At 42.9% G+C, this 21,008-nt stretch overlaps 4 protein-coding genes, 1 long non-coding RNA gene and 1 other non-coding gene across 10 annotated transcripts; 3 read left to right on the forward strand and 3 right to left on the reverse strand.

The window, feature by feature from the left end:
- Window positions 1–105: 105 nt before the first annotated feature.
- casp8 (caspase 8, apoptosis-related cysteine peptidase) lies at window positions 106–7,633 on the reverse strand. The gene is made up of 10 exons (XM_035635876.2): window positions 7,475–7,633; window positions 6,301–6,445; window positions 4,474–4,649; window positions 4,211–4,316; window positions 3,488–3,749; window positions 3,207–3,277; window positions 2,998–3,109; window positions 2,736–2,863; window positions 1,753–2,144; window positions 106–994 (listed from the first exon to the last, which is right to left on the reverse strand). Exons 2-10 carry the CDS (start codon window positions 6,406–6,408, stop codon window positions 859–861), a joined length of 1,491 nt encoding a protein of 496 aa, XP_035491769.2. The 5' UTR covers window positions 6,409–6,445; window positions 7,475–7,633; the 3' UTR covers window positions 106–858.
- Window positions 7,634–8,081: 448 nt separating this feature from the next.
- LOC118311764 (ciliogenesis associated TTC17 interacting protein) lies at window positions 8,082–12,564 on the reverse strand. Of its 2 annotated transcripts, none has more exons than XM_035635882.2 (9): window positions 11,817–12,564; window positions 10,438–10,623; window positions 10,273–10,328; window positions 10,067–10,153; window positions 9,312–9,479; window positions 9,099–9,223; window positions 8,788–8,864; window positions 8,615–8,682; window positions 8,082–8,475 (listed from the first exon to the last, which is right to left on the reverse strand). In XM_035635882.2, exons 1-9 carry the CDS (start codon window positions 11,935–11,937, stop codon window positions 8,287–8,289), a joined length of 1,077 nt encoding a protein of 358 aa, XP_035491775.1. In that variant the 5' UTR covers window positions 11,938–12,564; the 3' UTR covers window positions 8,082–8,286. The 2 variants fall into 2 exon arrangements, with proteins under 2 accessions (XP_035491775.1, XP_035491776.1); XM_035635883.2 differs by lacking the exon at window positions 11,817–12,564 and adding an exon at window positions 10,748–11,780.
- On the forward strand, window positions 8,309–9,880 carry LOC118311773. Its single transcript, XR_004794068.1, has 2 exons — window positions 8,309–8,445; window positions 9,052–9,880. It is a non-coding gene; the product is annotated as an uncharacterized LOC118311773 (long non-coding RNA).
- A 156-nt stretch (window positions 12,565–12,720) lies between the features above and the next one.
- Window positions 12,721–15,246, reverse strand: LOC118311763 (caspase-8). The gene is made up of 6 exons (XM_035635881.2): window positions 15,124–15,246; window positions 14,409–14,746; window positions 14,246–14,280; window positions 13,888–13,993; window positions 13,244–13,781; window positions 12,721–13,063 (listed from the first exon to the last, which is right to left on the reverse strand). The coding sequence occupies exons 2-6, from the start codon at window positions 14,737–14,739 to the stop codon at window positions 12,916–12,918; spliced, it is 1,158 nt and encodes a 385-aa protein (XP_035491774.2). The 5' UTR covers window positions 14,740–14,746; window positions 15,124–15,246; the 3' UTR covers window positions 12,721–12,915.
- A 260-nt stretch (window positions 15,247–15,506) lies between these two features.
- trnae-cuc lies at window positions 15,507–15,578 on the forward strand. The gene has a single exon. It is a non-coding gene; the product is annotated as a tRNA-Glu (tRNA).
- A 700-nt stretch (window positions 15,579–16,278) lies between these two features.
- On the forward strand, window positions 16,279–21,000 carry LOC118311765. Of its 4 annotated transcripts, none has more exons than XM_035635884.2 (10): window positions 16,279–16,358; window positions 16,909–16,982; window positions 17,332–17,384; window positions 17,472–17,626; window positions 17,823–18,013; window positions 18,856–18,980; window positions 19,370–19,514; window positions 20,106–20,217; window positions 20,534–20,615; window positions 20,720–21,000. In XM_035635884.2, exons 1-10 carry the CDS (start codon window positions 16,336–16,338, stop codon window positions 20,804–20,806), a joined length of 1,047 nt encoding a protein of 348 aa, XP_035491777.2. In that variant the 5' UTR covers window positions 16,279–16,335; the 3' UTR covers window positions 20,807–21,000. The 4 variants fall into 4 exon arrangements, with proteins under 4 accessions (XP_035491777.2, XP_035491779.2, XP_035491778.2 ...); XM_035635886.2 differs by having other exon boundaries at window positions 16,309–16,358; window positions 17,300–17,384; XM_035635885.2 differs by having other exon boundaries at window positions 16,309–16,358; window positions 17,300–17,626.
- Window positions 21,001–21,008: the final 8 nt, after the last annotated feature.

Consider the following 21,008-nt stretch of genomic DNA (forward strand, 5'->3'; position numbering starts at 1 on the left):
CAACATTTCACTGTTCCACATTCAGTCACGTATTTTTTTACAGGTTTATATACTGTTTATATTTGTCTCCCCTGCATTGATCTGAAATCAGAAGTTAATATGCAGTAAAGTTTTTTTCTTCTTTCTTTTATTCATGCACACATGACATCACATGCATGCTCGAATACATACAAAGTGCATAATACTAACAAATCCACCACAAGGAGATTTCACATCAACATTACAGGCATCTTAGTCCCTGAACTGCCCTTTAATAACAACAAACTCTATTTGTATATCTCGTAAACATGACTTTGATGAAAAAAACATGATTTGAATATTTCAGACTCAACACAATCACCACTGCACATGACAATCATTGCGGTGGGAAGAATTTAATTATTTTCCCCCTAAATGACTTCATCCTCAAATGACACAGAAATAGTTCGGCGAGTGTGTGCACAATAAAGTGCTTTAATGGTGTTTAAAAGCAGAGTTTACACACTATTCTACAAGGGAGGGTTCGTGAACTGTTGCTGTGCTGTGGTTCCTGAAAACTCACATACCATGAATGAAAAACAATTTTCCAAATTGCGACTTTTTGTTTGTTCTATAGATTACATAATTACATCATTAAAAAATGACTTTTCCTCTTAAAGACGTCTGTAAGCATTTCATTTGCCACTGTGATTTGTTCTCAAGATTAACAAAAATCAGCTATCTGGGACAACCACAAAGACACAAAGACATTTAAATTCATGCAACCATCGATATTGTAGGAAGAGAGTAAACGTACATACTCGCAAATCACAGTCATACGCACGCACGTGGATTGGGGAATCTGGTACATTTGGAGCGTTGCGCTCGGTCCCAGTCAGCTTATACGAACTTGAGGACAAGCTTCTTGGTCAGAGTGTACTTGGGCTCTGGCATTTGTTTGTAGGACAAATACTCTCCTTTGCCAACGTTCCTGTTGACACGCGTCAGAACAGTGAGTATGTCATCCTCCTCCCGGCTGCACAGAAACACAGAAGCACATGGCAAATGATTAATACACCAATACATCAGCAGCACAGCAGATACATTAGAAACTATTTAAAGCCTCCATTTATTCACTGGCACCCAAACATTTCATTACTAAGGGCACTTTCACACCTACCTCGTTTGGTCCTGACCTTCTGACTTTTTCAATTTAGTCCAAACTAAGATATCAGGTGTGAAAGTTGCCTCGGACCGCAGTCCAGACGAGCGCAGCAAAATTCAGAACAACCAACAGAGGTGGTGTCGGTCCCGATCAAAGTGAACCGTGGTTCGGTTTGTTTGCAGTGTGAAAACACATTTATGGATAATTTGGACTTTCAGACCAATTGCAGGAAGATGAGACAGCATTAAGTGCATATGTCAGATAAAAAATTCTTTAGTGCACTCCCTAAATTTTAATGTGCACACAAAAACTAACCAGATTAAATGTGTACAATGTAATTAAGACATAAACGCTGGTTGGGACCAGACTTTCAGGTTTGAAAATGCCCTAAAAGTGAATTGCACTCATTTGTCTTCAGCACAACGACGCAAGTTAGCAGAACAGACAGCAGACAGTATGCAGCTATATTCTTATTATAACTGCACATTGTGTAATATTACATTTAAATGAATGCAGGGCACACTGTGTAGGAAACAATTTCATTACGAGTCAGTAAGTTACAGACGGACTTAGTCAAATCTCTACCTAAACCCCTTCATCCTTAACTTGTGCGTGGAGGCGTCTCTCACCTCTCTGCTGATTGTTCCAGCTGCCTGCACAGCTCCTGGATGTAGATGGAACCGGTGGACGGGCTTCGAAATGATTTGCACTCGAGCACGGTGGCCATGCCCAGCAGGAAGTCGGCGTCCCAAGGAACCGTCTCGCCGTGGACGGGGCCTGCGTCTTCCTCCAGGCGACTCTGTTCGACCTCCACCTCCTGTCTTGGCGTTGGGGCACACGGCAGGGATCCTCCCTGGTAGCCACTACCCTGGCACGCCTGGATAAAGAACAGCTTGGGCTTCCCTGTCAGGGTGCAGGCTCTCTTGCTCCTGAAGGGCTCTGTAAGTTCTTGCAGGGACACCTGCTGCGCGTCAGACCCAGAGACACATCCCTTTTCTCCATGGGAGAGCACGCATACCACCTGTGATCAGAGGCAAACGTCTCCATTTAATTTGAACTTTAGAGTTGTTTCTGGATTTAAATTTAGCTAGAGTTGAAACACGAGATCATGCTTTTGATAAATTGATACTTTGAGAGAACCATTGCCATTTTGGAAAATGTGCTCATTTACAATCTTGCAGAAAGATAGATAAGATTGATTATCTGTATAACAAATGTGAAGCTATAGCCAGCATCTGGTGAGCTTGGCTTAGTATAAAGATTGGAAAGAAGGGAAAACAGTGTGGCTCCAACCAGGACCTGTAAGGCTCACTAGTTCACATGTTATATCGTCTTTGCTTGTTTAATCTGAAGAATAACCAAGGCGTAAAAATTATAAATTGCAGTTTACTGGCGGTTATGTCCCGCTCTATTTCAGGCAGCTGGCTGGATATAACTCCATATTTACCATAGAGACATGAAAGTGGTGTTGATATCATCTCACGCTCCTAAAATAAAAAGTATTTGTTTCCGAAATGTCAAACTATTCCCTTAAATTGTGAGTAATACAATTTTAACAGTAAGCATTGATGTGATGATGATGATGCTAGGAAAGTTGTGTGTCATTACCCACCAAGGCATCATGATCCAAAAAATTATTTTTTCCCAGCTCTTTTAGTTCCTGTCGCATGGCGCCAGCAGTCAGGTTATTGTGAACCACCATTGTGAAGCCAAGGCGGGTGAACACTTTGCTCAGAGCCTCTGTCACGTTAAAAGAAAAACAGGTTTGTATTTTTATTGTACATCCTATGTGAAAAATGTTAACCGATAGCAAGCAGATGAACAGCACACACCTGCATCAGATCACATGGCTGTTCAAATACAAAAATACATACTCGCATCCTCCTGAGTTCCGGTTCTTGTGCTCAGCGTTGTTCCCGGGAAGAACTCGTTGTTGATGACCACACATAAACCATGAGGGTTGTGTTTCAGAGCGTAGTACTCCGCCTGCAACGCACAAGTACAACCACGCCAACAAATCGTGAATGTTCTGCTCAATGAATGAAGGGATGAATGGTATTCATGCTTGTGTGTAAACGGTTACCTCATCATGAAGAGAGGACGACTCTTGGTCTGTTTCTGCATCAGTAATAGGGTGATTTCTCTCTCTTTCATCTGAAGAAAAAAAATTAACTGTTGAATATAGACATCCTTTGAATGTGTAAGACAAAAATATTAGCATGCAAGTGAATATCTACAGCAGAAGAAGAAGAGGTGGGGGGGGTTCATAGATATTACGGGTCATATGTATGTGTGTGTGTGTGTGTGTGTGTCTGAATGAATGGGAAGTTTGTGAGTAATTAAAAGTTAATTACAAACACTTACAACAATGCAGAGTCTCAGATATGGACAACGTGGGTTGTGTGGGCTGAGAGCTGTTGTCGACCCTCTGTGCAATCTGTGCAACATTTAAATGCACATGTGATTGGGGAGCGTGACTGGTTGTCATACGGTTTAGGTCTATGTGACGCTGTACAGTCAACGCCAGTGGTTGATCGAGCTCCTGCAGTGCTGCCAGCAGCTCCTGAAGATTAGTATTTGACAGCAAACCGCTCTTTTCCATTTCAACAAATAAATCCAGCGCTGTCTGCAAATGAAGAGAGAACACTTAGTGTCTGTGTGTACGGGGGCTTTGCAGACACTTCGGGTGCAGTAAAAGGGGAGAAAGTAACAATGTCTGTATGGGAACAATCGCTAAAAACAAATTGATCCTTGCAAGGCTCATGACTAAATATACGGTATGCACTGATACTGTAAACAGTATCTACCAAACTAAAATGTACAAAACTTTATAAAATAGCAAAATTGGCAAAAAAAACCCCCAAACAGTTTGAACTTCCTGTGGTGAAGTAAGGAGATGTATATTGATGATAAACAAAAAAACAATACACTATGGAATAACTATATGTCATACCTTATAGTATTTGGGTTAGTGTGAGGTGAAACAATGATGGCAGATCACAGTGAAGAGAAGTTAACAGTAAGCAGATTTCATCACTTTTATGTACTGTGGGTGCGGCAGTGATTTTTCAGTGGGTGCGTTCTCACATCGCTGGCCTCCATTTGTCTTTTGCATAGCTTGCTGCTCAACAGAAACTTCATCTTCTCAAGATTCTCCTGGGTCAAGTTATCATATATCTTGTACAGCATCACCCTGATGGAAAGAAAAGACAGAAAAGTAAAAAAAAAGTGGAAGAGGAACGCAACGGACAACAAGACAGCAGACTTGGGACTTTGGGAATAAAACGGAGTGTAGTCGTTGCCTTATAATTTTCTCTTCCAGCCTGCTATAAATGTCTCACTGCTTTCACCTGTATGCCGACAGGGTAGGGCTCGCGTCCGTTTCCTCTGGCCGCCTGCTGTCCGTCTCCAGCAGGTTGAGGAGGTCAGTTCGACGGATGGTGTTGAGCAGCTCAGAGAGGAACATACTGTTGTCGAGCAGAGCCCTTTCTTCTAGTCTCAAAAACAGCCCTTTTGCATCTTTGATCTGTGTGAAAACAACAGGGAAACAGACGATGCTTTACAGCTGTTTGAGAAGATAAATATTAAAGTGAAACTTTAAAATTTAGTAAGTGTTCCTACATTTGGGAAAAATACAACATTATTTAGAGAGCCATTTTGTAACACATTGGCTTTTTTAGAAAAAAAGATATAGATAAATGCAACTGAACCAGGGCCTTTCTGTGTGGTTTACTTGTTCTCCCCATGTCTGCGTGGGTTCTCTCCGGGTTCTCCGGAGATATGGTTAGGTGGATTAGAGATTCTAAATTGACCATGGGTGTGTGGGTTGTTTGTCTCTGTATGTTGGCCCTGTGATGGACTTGCAACCTGTCCAGGGTGAACACGCCTTGTGCCAAATGTCAGCTGGGATGATAGATAATAGATGGTTGGATAAGTGCAGTGTTTCCCCTATATGCATTCAGGAGTGGCGATACGCCACTACTGGATTTTGACCGCCGCCGCTAAATTATATAATTTTTTTTAATGAGGAGTTTGGGCTGCATCTTATCTAGAGATGGGAACAGAAACCCAGCATTAAACAGGCCACGGCGCTAAATTATGAAAGACTGTAGTATCAATAAGCTCTGACGTTATCAGTGCTGCTAACGGTATTGAAGAAATGAATGCATTTGTCTATGATAAATTATCGCTATTCCCAATCCTGAGGAGAGGTCTGTGTCCGTGTGCTGTGCAGGGGGCGTGGCGATCTTTCACTGCGCCGCCAGCAGCACAGACAGACACTTACTGCTCCGTGTGACGATGCAGAGAGTGAACGTCTATTTGTACTTCACCAAAATCAATGGAGCCAAGTCAGACCACGCTAGTTATTTTGCAAGTAAAGGCGTTAACATGAGCGATCTGTGGAAACATTTAGTGAAAGTACATCTAAGCCCGAAGCCCAAAGCCCTTCACAGCTGCAGCTAGTAGGAGGATGTTTATAGAGAGTTGTGTTACTTTTTTCCTCTGACAGGCTTTATGTTAGTCCCATCACTGAACACACAACATCATGTACTTTATATACATTCTTTTTTTTTTTTTTTTTTTACAAAAAAGTGCTGTTCAGTGATCAACAATGTACAGTATGATTAAAAAAACATTGTATGTTACATTCTATTCACTTTTTGTTCATTTTTTTCTACTAAAAAGGAAACAAGAACCGATAAGAGTACTGTTAAAGTACCGGATCGATAAGCGTACCTTCTCACTTTTTTTTTTGGACGCACGCGCGTTTCACCTCCGCTGCTACAACTCCATCCTAAGGGAAACACTGATAAGTTTAAGCTTAAATTTTAAGCCTTAAAACTTCCATGAGATTTTTTCAACTCAAAATATGATGGTAAATCTTTTGGTCACTGATGCCTGAGACCCTCAACTGAGAGTATCGGAGCACAACATCACTAACTAAGGTTACAGACAGGTAGGCCATCCAATTATTTTATCCCAGGCGTGTAAAATGATTCGATGAGCTTTTTAAAGATTCAGACATTTTTTTGTTGTCAGAGCTTTTAATTGTGTGTGATGCTATTAGGATGTAAAGAGCTATCACAGGAGATGTAACAAAGAAAGCTTCAGAAATAAGATTTCGCTGCCTTTCAGATAAAGTGGAGAGACAACAGTGTGAGATGTCTGGCGCTCACCCCCTCCAGGCGTTTCTTGTTGATGACATCAAGACACAAGAAGCGAAGCGCTGCCACCTCGGAGGAGTCCAGCTCCTCGTCTATGTTGGACAGCTTCAGTCTATCCATCGCTGGCCCGCGCCCCGAGCAGCACAGGCCTGGTGCTCTGTGACAAAGAACAAAATAGGCAATAGATGAAAAAGAAAGTGTGCATGTGTAGATGAGGCCAAAATAAAAGCCTTTAAAACCCCTTGTCTTTTCACACGGGCAACTTCAAATCACAAAGTGAAACTAATAAAATATCTTTAGCTTTGATGGGTCTAAAAATATCACAGAAAAATACAAATAACCAGACAAAACACACAAAAAAGTCATTACTGCACTACTAAATACCACCTCTACACTATAGTAGTTTGCTGTTCCCATGGCACAACACTAAAATAAAATCAGGTGTGTGTGTGTACTTGTCTTTCTATAGTTGTGAGAACCAACATTGGCTCAAAAAAATCTTTTGATCAATCATCACAATGTCAAAGGGCTGTTTGCAGCCCCCAAACAGCGGAACTGTTTTTAGGGTTAGGATAAGGTTAAGGTTAAGGGTTGGGGTTAGGTATTCAGATGTGATGGTAAAGGTTTGGCTGAGGGGCTGGGGAATGTATTATGTCAATGTGTGTGCTCACAAGTGAGATGTGAGCGCGTGCGTATTTATAAGATGCTGGTTATTTGTATTATCATTTTACATTTACCCTTATTTTGCTCTTCCGTTTTCACTGAAATTTGTTTTGTTTCTTTCTATTCTCTTCTTCTAATAACTTTTACTACTATTATGTATACTAAAAAAAACATCCATACCATTCATTAGTATATGATCACTTCTACAGGATAGTGGTGTTATTTTAATCGCCGGTGACTTCTCCGCGCTGCAGTTCACGAGGAAGTGCTGCAGTGACGTCACGATAACGCAACGCGGGCCGTTGTGACGCGGTGTCTCACGGGAAGTTAGAGTTGTTTAACAAAAACTTTTACTCGCGCCTGAGCGACACCCCCAAAGAATATACACAATACAAACTGAAGCCAGTCTAACGTTGGCGTGTAACTACAGTCAACGGTGCAACTCTTGATTTACTGCACAAACTACCGGCGAAGTTCTCCGGCAGTTAGCGCTACCGGCCGGCGGCTCGGTGAGTTCACTTACGACTTGGAAACTTCGCGCTGCGCTTCGGACTCGTCTCTCTGTCGCCGACAGCTGACGTCCTTAAAAGAGAAGCGCTTCAGTAAAACTAAAGTCTTCTCTCAAAGGTGGAGTTGAAGTTTCCCAGTGGCCGATGACGCTCACTCACTTGTACATTTGGTTTCACTTTCAGAGGAAACAAGTGTTGCTTCTTTTCTTTTTTTTCACCGAGTCGCAAAAGCAGCAAGTAAGTCGTTTCCGCTTCCCTTCAAAATAAACGCCTTGTTGACGGACAACGAAGACGCAGGGGGATTTGAAATAAATACGTTTTCAGTTCTCGAGTAGTATTAACACGTGTTTATTACTCAGCTCTGTTGAGCTAATCATGGTAGAAGTATGAAAGTCTTTAGAACGGTCCTACGGCTCCAGTTCGACCCATATGGAAAAGGTTGCAGGCGACTTTCATAGTGCAAAAAAACTTGTGCTTTGTATTTTTGTACTTTTATTTTCTAAAACAGACTGGCTTTATGTTTGACCTAGTTAAACTCGTGTGGTGATACATTTTTAAATTCGCCTTGTCAGACATGCCCGAACAAGGCGAAGGTTACTAAAAGAAGAACAAAACTACAAACACTGTGAAACAAATCACTTTATTCAGATCGCTTCAAGTTTTTCAGGCATGATCACTCAGGTGAAGTCTCATGTTTGAAAGTTATTGTTCCTCTCCACCATATTTACTCAATACCAATAGCCGTTTATGATAAATAAGTGATAAATAAACATCAAGTTATGAAAGAGAGTTTTGAGCTTGTGAGACGTGGCCCTTGAGTGTGCCTTCAGAGCGACGAAGCCTTCAGGGTCGACTCTGGAGGACGGTGAGAAGCGAACGGCAGGAAGTAATCTCTGGCAAACTGGAAGACATCATCTGGTTTCCTCAGCAACAAGAACTGCAGGAAGTCCGATATGAGGGCTCGGATGTCTGGATTCTGCTTCAGGTACGAGGTGTGGTCCGCCTTTAGCTCATCCTGCCAGGGGAAGACATTAACACACATTAATATTCTAGTTTTACAGAATAAGTTGAGATGCACAAGAGGAGACAGGATTGATCAGGTACAGTCAGTCTTAAAAATAAAAAAAGGGTAAAAAATTAAAAGGCAGATTAACCTTTCTGTCCAAGAACTGGGAATGCATCTGCATGTCATCTTCCCAAACCAGGGGGATCTTCTCAAAACCTAACACATACATACGCCGATCAATATGATCAATGTAAACTTCAGTTAATCATCACTGGCTCAGTTTCATTAGAGAATGCGTTTTGTTGTGTGTTATGTGGCTACCTTGTTCTGGCTGTGACGGCAGCCGCAGAAGCCTCATGGTTACCGGTGACCCGACCTGCACTCTGCTGGCCAAGTGCCTGAGCAGAAAAACATAAACTGCTCAAAAAACATCACAATTATAAATGAATGCAGCTTCATTTTCTTGTCACACTTTTGACAAAAATCAATTGAGGCGACAACATGTTTTATAAAATTTTACATGCGGCACTAAACATCGATATAATACTGTAAAATTAACCCTATGTCACCCTTTGTGATCCACAGTGGGTGGGCACTGTGGTTGGGCAGTGTAAGAACCATGATGAACTCACCCATCATCCAGGAAGTAGCACTGCCACGTAGTGGGGCTGTCCTCCACAGAGTGAACGGTCCTCTCCATCCCGAATACCTCCACGGTCTCACCCCCAACGTCCAGCTGCTTCAGACCCAGCTCACTCTGAACACGGACAGATAATCAGAGTTCACTCTTCAGAAAATAGTCATCGAAGGACAAAGAAGTCTTGCACACAGACGTCAATGCTTACAAAGGTGGTTTGGATCATGTTTAATCTCTGGTCGAAGGAGATGAAGGTCATGTGTTCTGGCACCTTCTTCCTCAGGTTGATCAGGCGCATCAGCAGCAGGATGGATCCCTCTGTTACCAACCCTCTCAGTACAGATGTGGGATATGAGACACTCTCCTTCGTCACCTCCTGTACAGACACACACACACACACACACACAAACACACACACACAAGAGGATTACACTTATGATGACATCTCCCAGAAATCATTTTAAAGATGGTAGAGTTACATCAAGTGGGACACGGGCTAAATAACAAATGCAAGTTATTTTGAAGATCATCCAAAAAATGTATTGTTGCTAACCCATGGCAAAGATATAAAACTGCAGCTATGTGTTGTCGTGTGATGAAATTTTCTTTTTCTCAATTTTTCCACATTAGGAGTACCTTGATATACTTCTTTTGTGTATATCAAAATGTATCACCCCTGCCCCAAGGAACATATTGTGGGATTTTCTTTTACACATATATTTCAAAACGGACACATTCCTTTTTTGTGATTATGAGGCATTAAACAAAAGGGCTTGAGTTATGGTCGTAGTTTTGAACATTCCTTTGATCCAAGTTTTGCAGCTTTATAGTCTCAGATGACAGATGACAAAAGCCATAATATTTGCATCCATTTCACATACAAAATGTTTCCAAGGCCTGGTGCTCATAGAACTGTAATGTCTATAGTCAGGTTTTCTGTCGATCCGGTGTTTCCTCTCTCACCTCTCCTACAGTGGTGACTTTGTTGATCACCAGCTTCCCTTTGTGCTGCACCATGTGACACCTCTTCTCCAGACCGTGGCCTTCAAGCTGAAAAAAGTGAGGTGCAAAACAAAAACCGGTAAGATGTGGCATAACAACAAAAGGCGTACAGTGTTTTCACTTCGTGCAGCAGTGTAGGTGTGTGTTGGAAGCAGGCAAAGACTCACTTTGACGTACTCACGGTAATCTTCCTCCAGCACCTCCAGGTTGGTGGACAGGTAGGCTGAAATTGTGAATGAAGACAAAGCAAAGGATATGAAGATGAGGTACACTGACTGCATCTGCTGTAAACGGAGATTTGCCTGTCAGGGCAGTGAGTCGCTGCCTCCCACCTGTGACTGTTGTTCCACAGGGGGCGTCGTCGATGACCCCTTGGCTCTGAGCATGCAGGAGTATACAGGGCTGCTGGAGCCTGCAGGCAAACTCCACAGTCACACTGAACTTCCCCAGCTCTCTGCCGCACTCTGACGCCGTCACCAGAGAGTCTGGAAACACACACTTCAGCATCCCCGCGGGCTCTGGGGAAGAAGGTTGGACAGTTTTTAACGCTTATTAAACCACATCCAAATCTCACATTAACTGCACAGACTCCATGTGGCTGGTGCATCTGAGGATATGTCAAAACCAGGTGGTGCTGCTCACTCGAAGGTCTTGTGTCCGGTCCGCCTGCTGGGTCATTTCACTGAGGAGGCAGACAATAAGCAACGTGCCTGCAAGCGCACACACACATATTCACACACACCTTTTAGTTTTTGTAAGTACATCCCACTACAGTCGAGCCTGCTAACCATTCCACTCACGACACGAGTATGTATCCCCAATAAAGCAGCGCGGTCCACCTGCCGTCTTCTGAATGCTATTTCGTTTTGGAATTGTTCATCCAAGCTGGTGTTGGAATGATAATCTCCAAACTTATTGACAAGTGCAAATTGCAGTATGTCCTCCTGGCCCTCCATTGTTGGCGCTTCTCTTAACTGTCTTAAACGTTGAGTCTAGTTATAGTGGTTTTCCATCTGGACCTGGTCTAATGTCGTCTAGAGGTGAAAAAACTGTTTCTTTTTTTTTTTGCATTTTCACAAATAGAATAAAGGTTTCACAAATATGAAACTATGTTTTACACAGTCTTTGGCCTCCCTGTGACAGTCCAGTCCAGACATGACAAGTCTTGCCTAGACAAGTGGTTTTTGAGACAGACCTGGTCCAATGTGCTCCAGAGGTGAAAAAAGCTGTGAAATCAACCATTCTTTTGGTGTTTTTACAAATAGAAATAAATGTTTCACAAATCTGAAACTTTGTTTTAAAGAATCTTTGGCCTTCTAGTCCAGATTTGACTAGTCTGGGTATAGTGGTTTTCTATGAACATATGATACAGCAGAGCCTGTCTATCAACTGTTCTGTGATTGGTCGAAAAGTCAGACTCGGCCAGCCTCCCTTCAACTTTATTTTTTTTAATTATGAGATAGGCATACACGATTCTACCTGACAATAGGAAGGATGAACTAAATTCTGATTCTGATTAAATTTTTTTTAATTTTTTTTTTTTTTTGAGGCGACGCCGTTTGCAGCCCCCTTTGATGGCGGGTTTGATCTCACACGGTCGCGTCAATAACCGGAAGGAAGTTGCACTGTATTTATTGAGTTCATCCACAGATTCTCAAACCGAGTGGCGTTTTTAATAACTCTAAAGAGAGTATTCTGACCACTCACTGACCGATGCTCGACATGAATGCGATCGCTTCATCGGAGGCTTTCGGATCCTCTCCAGGGCCGGGTCCTCCGATCCCCGCTACAGCCCCGGCGGAGGTCTCGTCTTCCTGCGGGACGTCCGTCATGTTCGGCAGATACGCCTGGAAGTAAAATGAAATAATGATAATTCCCTGCGAGGTTTTTACAGCTCCCTCTCTACAGCCTCTTTGAAAACGGAAAGGAACCCAAACCGATTCAGGTTGCCGTGACAACGACGCTGCAGCACCGTAGTGACGGTTGCATGTGCGCAGACCGAAACCGGAAACAGGTTACCGTAATACAGCGACAGTGTGAGGGGAGCGGACCCATTCCGAAGAAAAATTTAAATCCCAGAGCAAATTCAAAATTACGGGCAAAAAAAAGGACAGAATTTTTTGATTAATATTTAATTGACATGACCTGAGTCAGTTGTAATAAAACGTGTTAGTTATTGTTTCAAGCAATACACCTTGTGAGGTGTGCAGCGCTTCCATTGAAAATGGAAGAAAGAAAGTGATCATGTGTTTCCGCTGTGATCATGCACAATTTTCCTCCAATCTCATTTTTGCTGACGACTTTCCGAGGATGTATTTTACATCGGCCATATAAATGTGTTAAATTTGTATTATTTAAGGAAAATGTTCAGGTTTTGGAATTGATAAATGTTTCACAGTATACACGACATCAGATATATATTAATAATGAATTTGTTATAGACTTATGAATGACGCCAGGGTTCCGCATTGTTCTGTCTGTTGCAGTGCTAAGAAATATCATAATTTCTTTCCTTTCTCAGTGTCTTTTTTTGTTCAACATCTGTGAAGTGCTGTACAATAAAAAAATAAATAAACAGTCATCATCACCCCATCAGTGACACTTGGAGCCACTGATAATCTGTATGCTGCTAACTTTATTCTGTGATACAACGACTCATTGTGATGATTTAAAAGATTGAAATCAAGATTTAGACACACAAATGATACATGAAGAGTACATTTTAAAAAAACCTTCCCCTGAGTTAATAACATATACACAATTAAGACATTAAGTATTCTTTTTGTTGCATGGATGCTGGAGGTAAAGCTTTAGGGGACATGTGGGGACAACACAAGTGTCTTCCTCAGGGTGAACCTGACTTCAGGCATCTGCTTTACTGCGCCAGGTTGCCCGGAGCCCTCCTTCTTGCTCACGTCATCATTCACACGGTGGAGGATGGTGATGATATCTTCACGTCTACATAGAACAACATTGAACGTACAAAAACATTATTCTCACAGTCATGGCACAGATTATGAGTGTGCAATATACACTGCATTTTATTGATTATATCATCAGATATACAAAATGTTTTTCACTCAAATGTCTTCACGCAACAAATCAAACTACATATTAAATTTCGAGTTCTATATTTACCTTGGACAGCCCTCCTTTAGCTGCTGACACACCGATTGGACGAACCAGGTCCCATCTATTCGGTGTCTAACTGACGCGTGATCTTTAACAGTGGCAATAGCAACCAGAATGTCTGCTGCTTCAGGGATGAATGCATCATCCGACTCCAGATCTTTTAAGAACACTCCACGCTGTAGCGTCCCTCCCTGGCAGGCCTGGATCAGGAACACTTTAGGCTTGCCGACGAGGGCTGACTGGTCGGTCGTCTTGAATGTTCTAGTTATCTGGTTGATGGCGAGTGGCTTCCAATCCGTCCCGAAGACTACGCCCCTTGCTCCGTGGCTCAGAATACAGCAGATGAAGGCATCTCCGTGCCGTGGAGCCTGCTGAGGGTCACCGAATCCGGCACCGAGCCACTCCTTCACATCGAACTCCTGCGGCTGAGAGTGGTCGCTCAGAGAAGCAAAGCAATCCAGTGTCCGCTCCATCTGGTCCTGGGTTTGGTCTTTGCACATCAGCACTCTGAAGCGCAGCCAGCTGAACACCTCGGCCAAACATTCTGCAGGAAAGTGGATGAAGAAAAACAACAACAACAGTTACGCTGCAAACAACAACAACTAGGACAAGGGTGTAAAAACAGTGCAGCTGTTTGTTCTGTAACATACGAGCATCTTTGTTGGTTCCCCTTCGCACTTCGCCGTTCACGAAATTCTCGTTGTTTATGATCACACAGAGGCCGACAGGCTGGCTATCCATCCGGTAGTGGTCCTCCTTAAAACAAAGGAAACAATAGAACACAAACGTAAAAAGAGTTTCAATCAAGAGATAAGCTAATTGTTTTCACTAGTTTCGAATGTGTGAGGTATTACAATATTACAAAGCAAATATAATACAGGCTAATAAGCATCTGTTTGGAGACTGAGAAGAAAATATGTCTTCTGAGCGGGAAGAAGTTTGTGTCTCAAACATCATGACTTGTGCGTTTGTCACATATTTTATTTGAATGTCAGGCAAAAACCTCACCTTCCTCGGCCTCTTGCTCTCTGGTGACAGAAGATCTAAGGAAATGAGAGTGAGACAGAGTTACACCTTGCCGAGACGGGACACCCCCAGCTTCGCACGAGACACACTGCATATTGTATGTTGAATGCCGCAGTCATTCCACGATCCTGTATGCTCAACGTACCCAGTGCACACTCTTGGACAGGCTCAGGTAGAGGACAGGCGTCGCTCAGCTGCATGCTCCTCAGCTCGGGGTAGGTCGTGCCAATGTCCTCGTCGGTTTGCAGGAGGTTCAGGAACTGTTGGCACGTGTCCTCGCTTTTGTTCATGAGCTTGTCCACAAGCTCGACGACGTGCCCCTCCACGTCTACCTGGTTGATGCTCTTGAGGTTGGTGTACTCGCGTGCAGTGATCAGGTCCTTCTCCAGAACTTTGTTGAGGATCAGCCTGTAGTCTCCACACAGGGACGCCTGGATGGCCGTTTTATGGCGCCGCAGCGCGTCTCTGGCTGACATTCTGAGTCTGAGGTAATAACAACAGACATTAGTCAATAGAACACCGCCATATTTGAGTAAAACCTAATAATAGTTATGGAGTCCACCTGTTAACATGCTGTACTGCAACTTTATGTGTTGTGGAGCCACTATCTGGATCATCGTGTGATGACACTGTAGTCCACTTCACACACCGGTGAGGTTAAGTCAACATTCACTTTCACTTTAGGTGATTCTCTTTGCTGTGTGCATTTATTCCTCGCGCGGTGAAAAGAATCAGAATTCCACCGAGCTAACGTGAAGCCCGTTCTCCGCGTTGATGCAAATAATGCAAAAATGAATTACTCTACTTCGAAACTAGTTGTAGCACGGGTCGGTGATCACTTCAAGTCTTTGTTAACTTACTATCGGGAAGTCTCTCCTCCACAGAAGTCCGCGGTGCCCTCCGCATCCACCGAGTGAAGAGGAGCTGTAACTTCCTCCTGGCTGGAGCCGCCGCCAAAAGCGGTGGCAGTCGTGTTCTCCCGCCGTTAGCCACGAGGGGGCGGCGACGGGCATTGTGCTCACTGGGACACAAGAGTAATGCGAAGAAGACACTGTGCGACTCAACCAAGCTACATTCAAGCTAACACTTTACTCGTTCAATCGACCGGGCTTATTGGGACAATTTTTTTGTGCCCAGGTTTGGACTCGAAGTACAGACTGTTTATAAAGACGATACAGCAAGATAGTTCACAACCAGCGGCTGAAAGGGATTAAATACGATGGCATTCCCCGATTATAGAACTTCCCTGGTGGTCTAGTGGTTAGGATTCGGCGCTCTCACCGCCGCGGCCCGGGTTCGATTCCCGGTCAGGGAACGACTCTTTTTGCACAGATATGAGGTAAGAAAACCTTTTAGCGGCATATTTATTACATGGAAATGTTTTTTATCCTACCTTGTAGAGAGGCCAAATACTGTGTTGGCATACCTTTAATATTCCCTGGGTATGAATGCCATGATACATGATGGTTGGGTACTCAGAATCTCATCCCTTGTGACCTTCTGCTCACAACATATGTTATTAAACCGCCTCATCTATATTCTATCATCACATCAATGTGAGGTCTTTCAGTAGCTGTGAACTAGAATCCAGCAGTACTGTATGTTCTGTCGGTCAGTCAACCACTTTGCTGAAGTGACGGTCCCTGTCTTGGGTTTATGGCAACCCAGTCCCCACTTCGCTTCCTCACTCCATGAAAGCATTTGAAAATCAGACACAAAGCTCACTTGAGAGAACATGGACCCATCGATAACACAGAACTAAATTATCACTGGTACGGTACAGGAAACACACATTTTCTCACATCTAATTTCTTCAGAGATGAATTCTTTCTTTTAATTCTGTCTTGTACTTGTGCCTAATTTGTTGTGTATTTGCCATGAACACACTGCTTGAAATGCAACGGTCGGTCAAACTCTTTTCATCTTGTGATGTATTTATGTGATATATAAGATTGAAGGAATAGAGAGACACCATTGGAAAGGATATATGTGACGTCATGCTTCTACTTCCCCAGAAATGTGTCATGTCCTTGTATCAGTGAGTGACAAGGCTCAAGGAACCACAGTCAGCGATGGAGTGGAGGGACAGCAGACGGTAACAGCTGCTTTTTCATGCGACTTACAAAAGTGCTCTTGTAATATGTACTTCACAGGGTTTTGTGTAACAATTAATTCATAAGAAAAATGTCCAGCTATAATTTTTGAGAAAAAGTAGTATAACTGAGTGTGTGACGAAAGAAAAGCACTGATAATGTTTCCTCACCTTTTTTTGGAGGAAACGTTTTTTTTTAAAAAGTTAAACGTTTTTAAAAAGTTGTAGGTGGACATACATGTGTACACTGGTAAAACTCATAATCAAATGTTACTGAGAGGAGTATGATATGCGGAGAGCTCTTTGTTTGTATGCAGTGTCTTGCGAGCAAGTTTGAGCTCCTGAAAAGGGGAAGTATGAAAAGTCAGGAAATTATTCAACGTGAACTAAGAAATACAGTACCACAGTTTGGGGGTGCTTACAGTGCGTGACCCCAAAACAGCTACTGATAAGTGAGCATTCATACATGTCTGCCTGTCTCTCATTCTGTCTGTGTGTGTGTGTGTGTGTGTGTGTGTGTGCGTGTGTGTGCGTGCGTGTGTGAAACCTCTAGGTTGAATATGATGCTGTTTCTTGTCTGTCCGACATTTTGGTCCAGTTTCCTGGTTTTGTGGCCGTCACAAGTGGGTGGGTGACCTTTCAACATTTCAGGCTTCAACTGCGAACACAACTTCAACAGCTCTTTGAACCAAAACATTTCCACACCACCCCAGGCAGACACACACACACGCACGCACGCACACACGCACGCACACACACACACACACACATGATCCACAGCTATCCAAATTAAAACAAACTCCTCTCCAGTAGACCATGCGTTACTCTTGAGAGGTTGCTTGTATCTGGGTGGTGTTGCAGTTTGCTTCTGCTTGTTTATACAGTGTTTAAGGAAACCGACTTCCTTCACCACCCAGAAAATGTGTTTTCCCCACATGCTATAGGTCTTGATGAACAACATGTTCTCTTTCAACAGCGACAGAGGGCCATGATGAGGTCCTCTGTCAGGGAGACAAGACCATTGACACAGTGAGAATCAAAATGTTGCTGCATGTATGTAATTTTATCTTTTTGATCTCCATATCCTCTTAGTCATGTTGCTAAAAACTTTTTCAGCTCTTTGTGATGAATTCTTCGGGCCATGAGGACGATTTAGATATGAGTGATGTGAACGAAACCTTTACCTGCCTCCTTTACCCAACAAATGTTGTCAACTGCTCCTGGTCATTCCTCACTTTAGAGAAGGCCACTCAGCTTTCTGTCTTCATCAGGTACTCGTATAATATTTTTAGTAACACATTAACACAGTGGTCTGATCGATCCCGAAATGTAAAGATTTTACCATTTGTTTTAGGTGGAACACTGTTCACCTTTAAGAGATGAAAATTAATATATTTACAATAAATGTATGTTGAACGATGTCAGTTGTTTTGAATAAGTGACTTTCCCCTCTGTCTATTCATCCAGTATTTGTGATATAGACACAGCAGTTCAGTCTCTGAGCCATTCGCCTGGGGAGAGAGTCGGATCGAGGTCTTTGACTCTCTCTCCCTCTCGGCAGCAGCAGCATGGTCGGCTATTTGCAATACTGCAGTTTAACATGTCCCTGCACGACAAGTGGACAGTCTACACCTACGTGTATGACAAGGACACACTGGGTAATACTCCAAGACACGCTGTTTTGCAGTTGCTTTTAAGTATTTGCAAATGATAATATTGCAGATGGTCTTCAATGGCAGTGGCTCAAAAGATATTCGATATCATTGTATACTAAAAATATAAGACAACTTCTGACAACTGTGCCAGAGGAAAACCAGTTATTTTAATTCATCCTGCAAGCGGGACATAAATATGTGCAGAGGATGTCATGGTAAGAAAATGAGAAATTGTTGAGACATATTATGTAAATGCAACCCCACATCCAATAGTTGTTGAGGTGTTTAAGTCTTGACCAAAGTGGTGGACTGACGGACAGTCATTGCCACCCAGAGTAAAGTTAAATGACCGAACACCAGATTACATCATTTCTGAAACAGACACCCCAGTTTTCTTTTGATTAGAGTCAAACCTTGGTGTCCTTGGAATGGAAACTCAGAATATTTTACAATTAGAATGAGAATAACAGAGATTGCAACATGGTACTTTTTTTTTTTTAGTAGGGTTAGGGGTATTTTATTATGGGGGGGCATGTTTAATTTAATATTCTGACTTCCTTCTCATGAGGATGCAACTTCATTCAAGGAACTTTATTTTTAACAGATGAGTTACTCTACATATCACCGACCACCTTAAACTCTGTGCCATTTTCCATCTGTAGTTTAGAGGATAAGTGTGTAGATAATGTGTGTGTGGGCTGTGGTATTTCTGATGGCTGGCACTGTGTTAGTTGGGGTTATTTTTTGTGCATATATGGGATCAATATTTTAGCAACATAAATCATTTTGGTAAACTGCAGGTTTCAGGGCAGACCTTCAAAAATGAATTATTTTGTGTGCCACAGAGCTCCTGTCCCCTCCCCCGAACATCAAGGCAACAGTCAAAGATGAAGGTCTGTTAGTGACCTGGGGTGTGCCGCAGAATCAGTCACACCAATGCTTTCAATACGAACTGGACCTGGGGGATCAGGTACAGTGTGTCTGTGTGTAAAGATTACTATGTACCTCCACCAAGGCGATTATGTTTTCACCCTTGTCTGTCTGTTGGTTTGTTGTTTTATTTGTTAGCAGAAAAACTACTAAACCAATTTTCACCAAACTTGGTGGAGGAACAGGGCCTCGGCCCGGGAAGCGCCCGACACATTTCAGTGTGGATGTGGTTTAAGGGGCAGATCCAGGATTTTTTATTTCCCCCCACTTTCTTTGACTTTGTTTTTATGACAAACAAACAACTCGAAAATGATATGTGGGATTGTTTGGCCATGGTGGTACATACCATTAATGATATTGTTCCCTGGGGCACATAATAACGAGTTCAGATACGAACACTGGGTTGACTGATGAATCTTTTGACAACAGGAGGCTCCCAAACGGTTGAGAGCCAAGGGGTCTTACACAGAGCTGAACGCAGATCCCACCCGCAGCTACAGAGTGAGGATGAGGACAAAGAAGGTGGAAACATGCAGTGGATCCCTTCAGTGGAGCGAATGGAGTCCCACTGTCGGTGAGGGATTTTTGCTGAAGTCACCTCGAGTAGATATTTAAAGCGGAAATGGACTAAACCCTTTGGCGTAAACTTGTCATTATGATGTTAAAACTGACTGCGCAGTGTAATGGCAATTAGGTCCCCTATAAACCTCGCTTTCAGCATGTTATTCTTTGGCCAACGGGACTCACAATGGGGGCTTATTCGGAAAAGTGGCGACTCGATTTTTATAGCACAAAGGAACTGCATCACCCATTCCATAAACAAAACCCAGTATCTATCCCCAGTGATGGAACAGCCAAATTCTTGAAAAAATAACATCTCAACCCCGCAAGAGACAAGCGGTGTTGACAACTTTAGGCACTTACCAAAGTACCCGCGTTCCTTACGGGCGTCTTGCTACTGGCGCGTCTCTACAACAGTGACCAAACAACAATACCACCTGGAACCACTAGGGGATGCGGTAGCCGCCTGTTGCGTCTTTAACCAAAGACTGGGGACTTGCCTTGTGTGATACCTGTGAGCCCGATGAGGCAGTGTCATGTTGATGAAGGAAATGTCGTAATCACAGCGATCTCCATCTTCATGTGTACATCTTCATGTTTGCAGTGGTGAAGCCGTCAGTGCAGTCGGTCCAACTCAACACTCTGCTGATCGTGTTGATTTCGCTTGGAATACCTATGATCCTGCTGGCCGTGCTGCTGTTGGTGCGTTATCAGAGGTACCGCTGCTGTCTCTTACTAAATGACCAACCTGTGACTGATATGATATATATGATATGCACCCATTCATTCTGCCTCTCTTCATCCACTTCAGTGAGCTGTTTCTAACCCGACACATAAACTGTATTTTGAATGTGAAACTGACCAGTTTGAAGAAATAGTCAGTATATTTAGGTGAGAAAACAAACCACAGGAAGGAAACGTCAAAAGGCTGTATGGGTGACGGTAGTGGTTTTATTCTTTCTGTAAAGCCACCACAACACATACACCCTAAACTTCCTTAAGGCGCGGTGTGTGTGTGTGTTTCTGTTTCAGGGTGTTTGAACTTCTGTTTCCTCCGATTCCTTGCCCCCCACCAAAGTACATACATTTCCTGGAAAAAGACGATGCATCCAGCGTAAGTACACACACACGCAGTCATATGACCCAGTCAACTTACCACAAGCGCCCATGAAGGGAGGGATGCCAAATGTTTTTTGTTTTCTTGTGTTGTGTTTCCAGTTCTTCCATCCTGCCCTGTCATCTAAGGCTGAGGAGGAGATCACGGAGGTGGAGGAGGCAAAGGAAAACCCTGGAAAGACATTTTAAAAGCAATACGTGGAGGACAAATTAAAATGTAATAAACACCTGGGGTCATGAGTGTGTGTGTGTGTGTGTGTGTGTGTGTGTGTATGTGTGTCGTGTTAAAGTCCAGAAAGTTGGTCAAGAATTAAGAGTTAAGATTTTTTTTTTAAGAAATGTTTGTACCTTTAAGTGTGTGAAATAAAATTAATTTTCTGCTAGTTTAAAA

The sequence above is a fragment of the Scophthalmus maximus genome, chromosome 5 (genome assembly GCF_022379125.1).
Source record: "Scophthalmus maximus strain ysfricsl-2021 chromosome 5, ASM2237912v1, whole genome shotgun sequence".
In the NCBI taxonomy this organism is placed as follows: Eukaryota; Metazoa; Chordata; class Actinopteri; order Pleuronectiformes; family Scophthalmidae; genus Scophthalmus; species Scophthalmus maximus.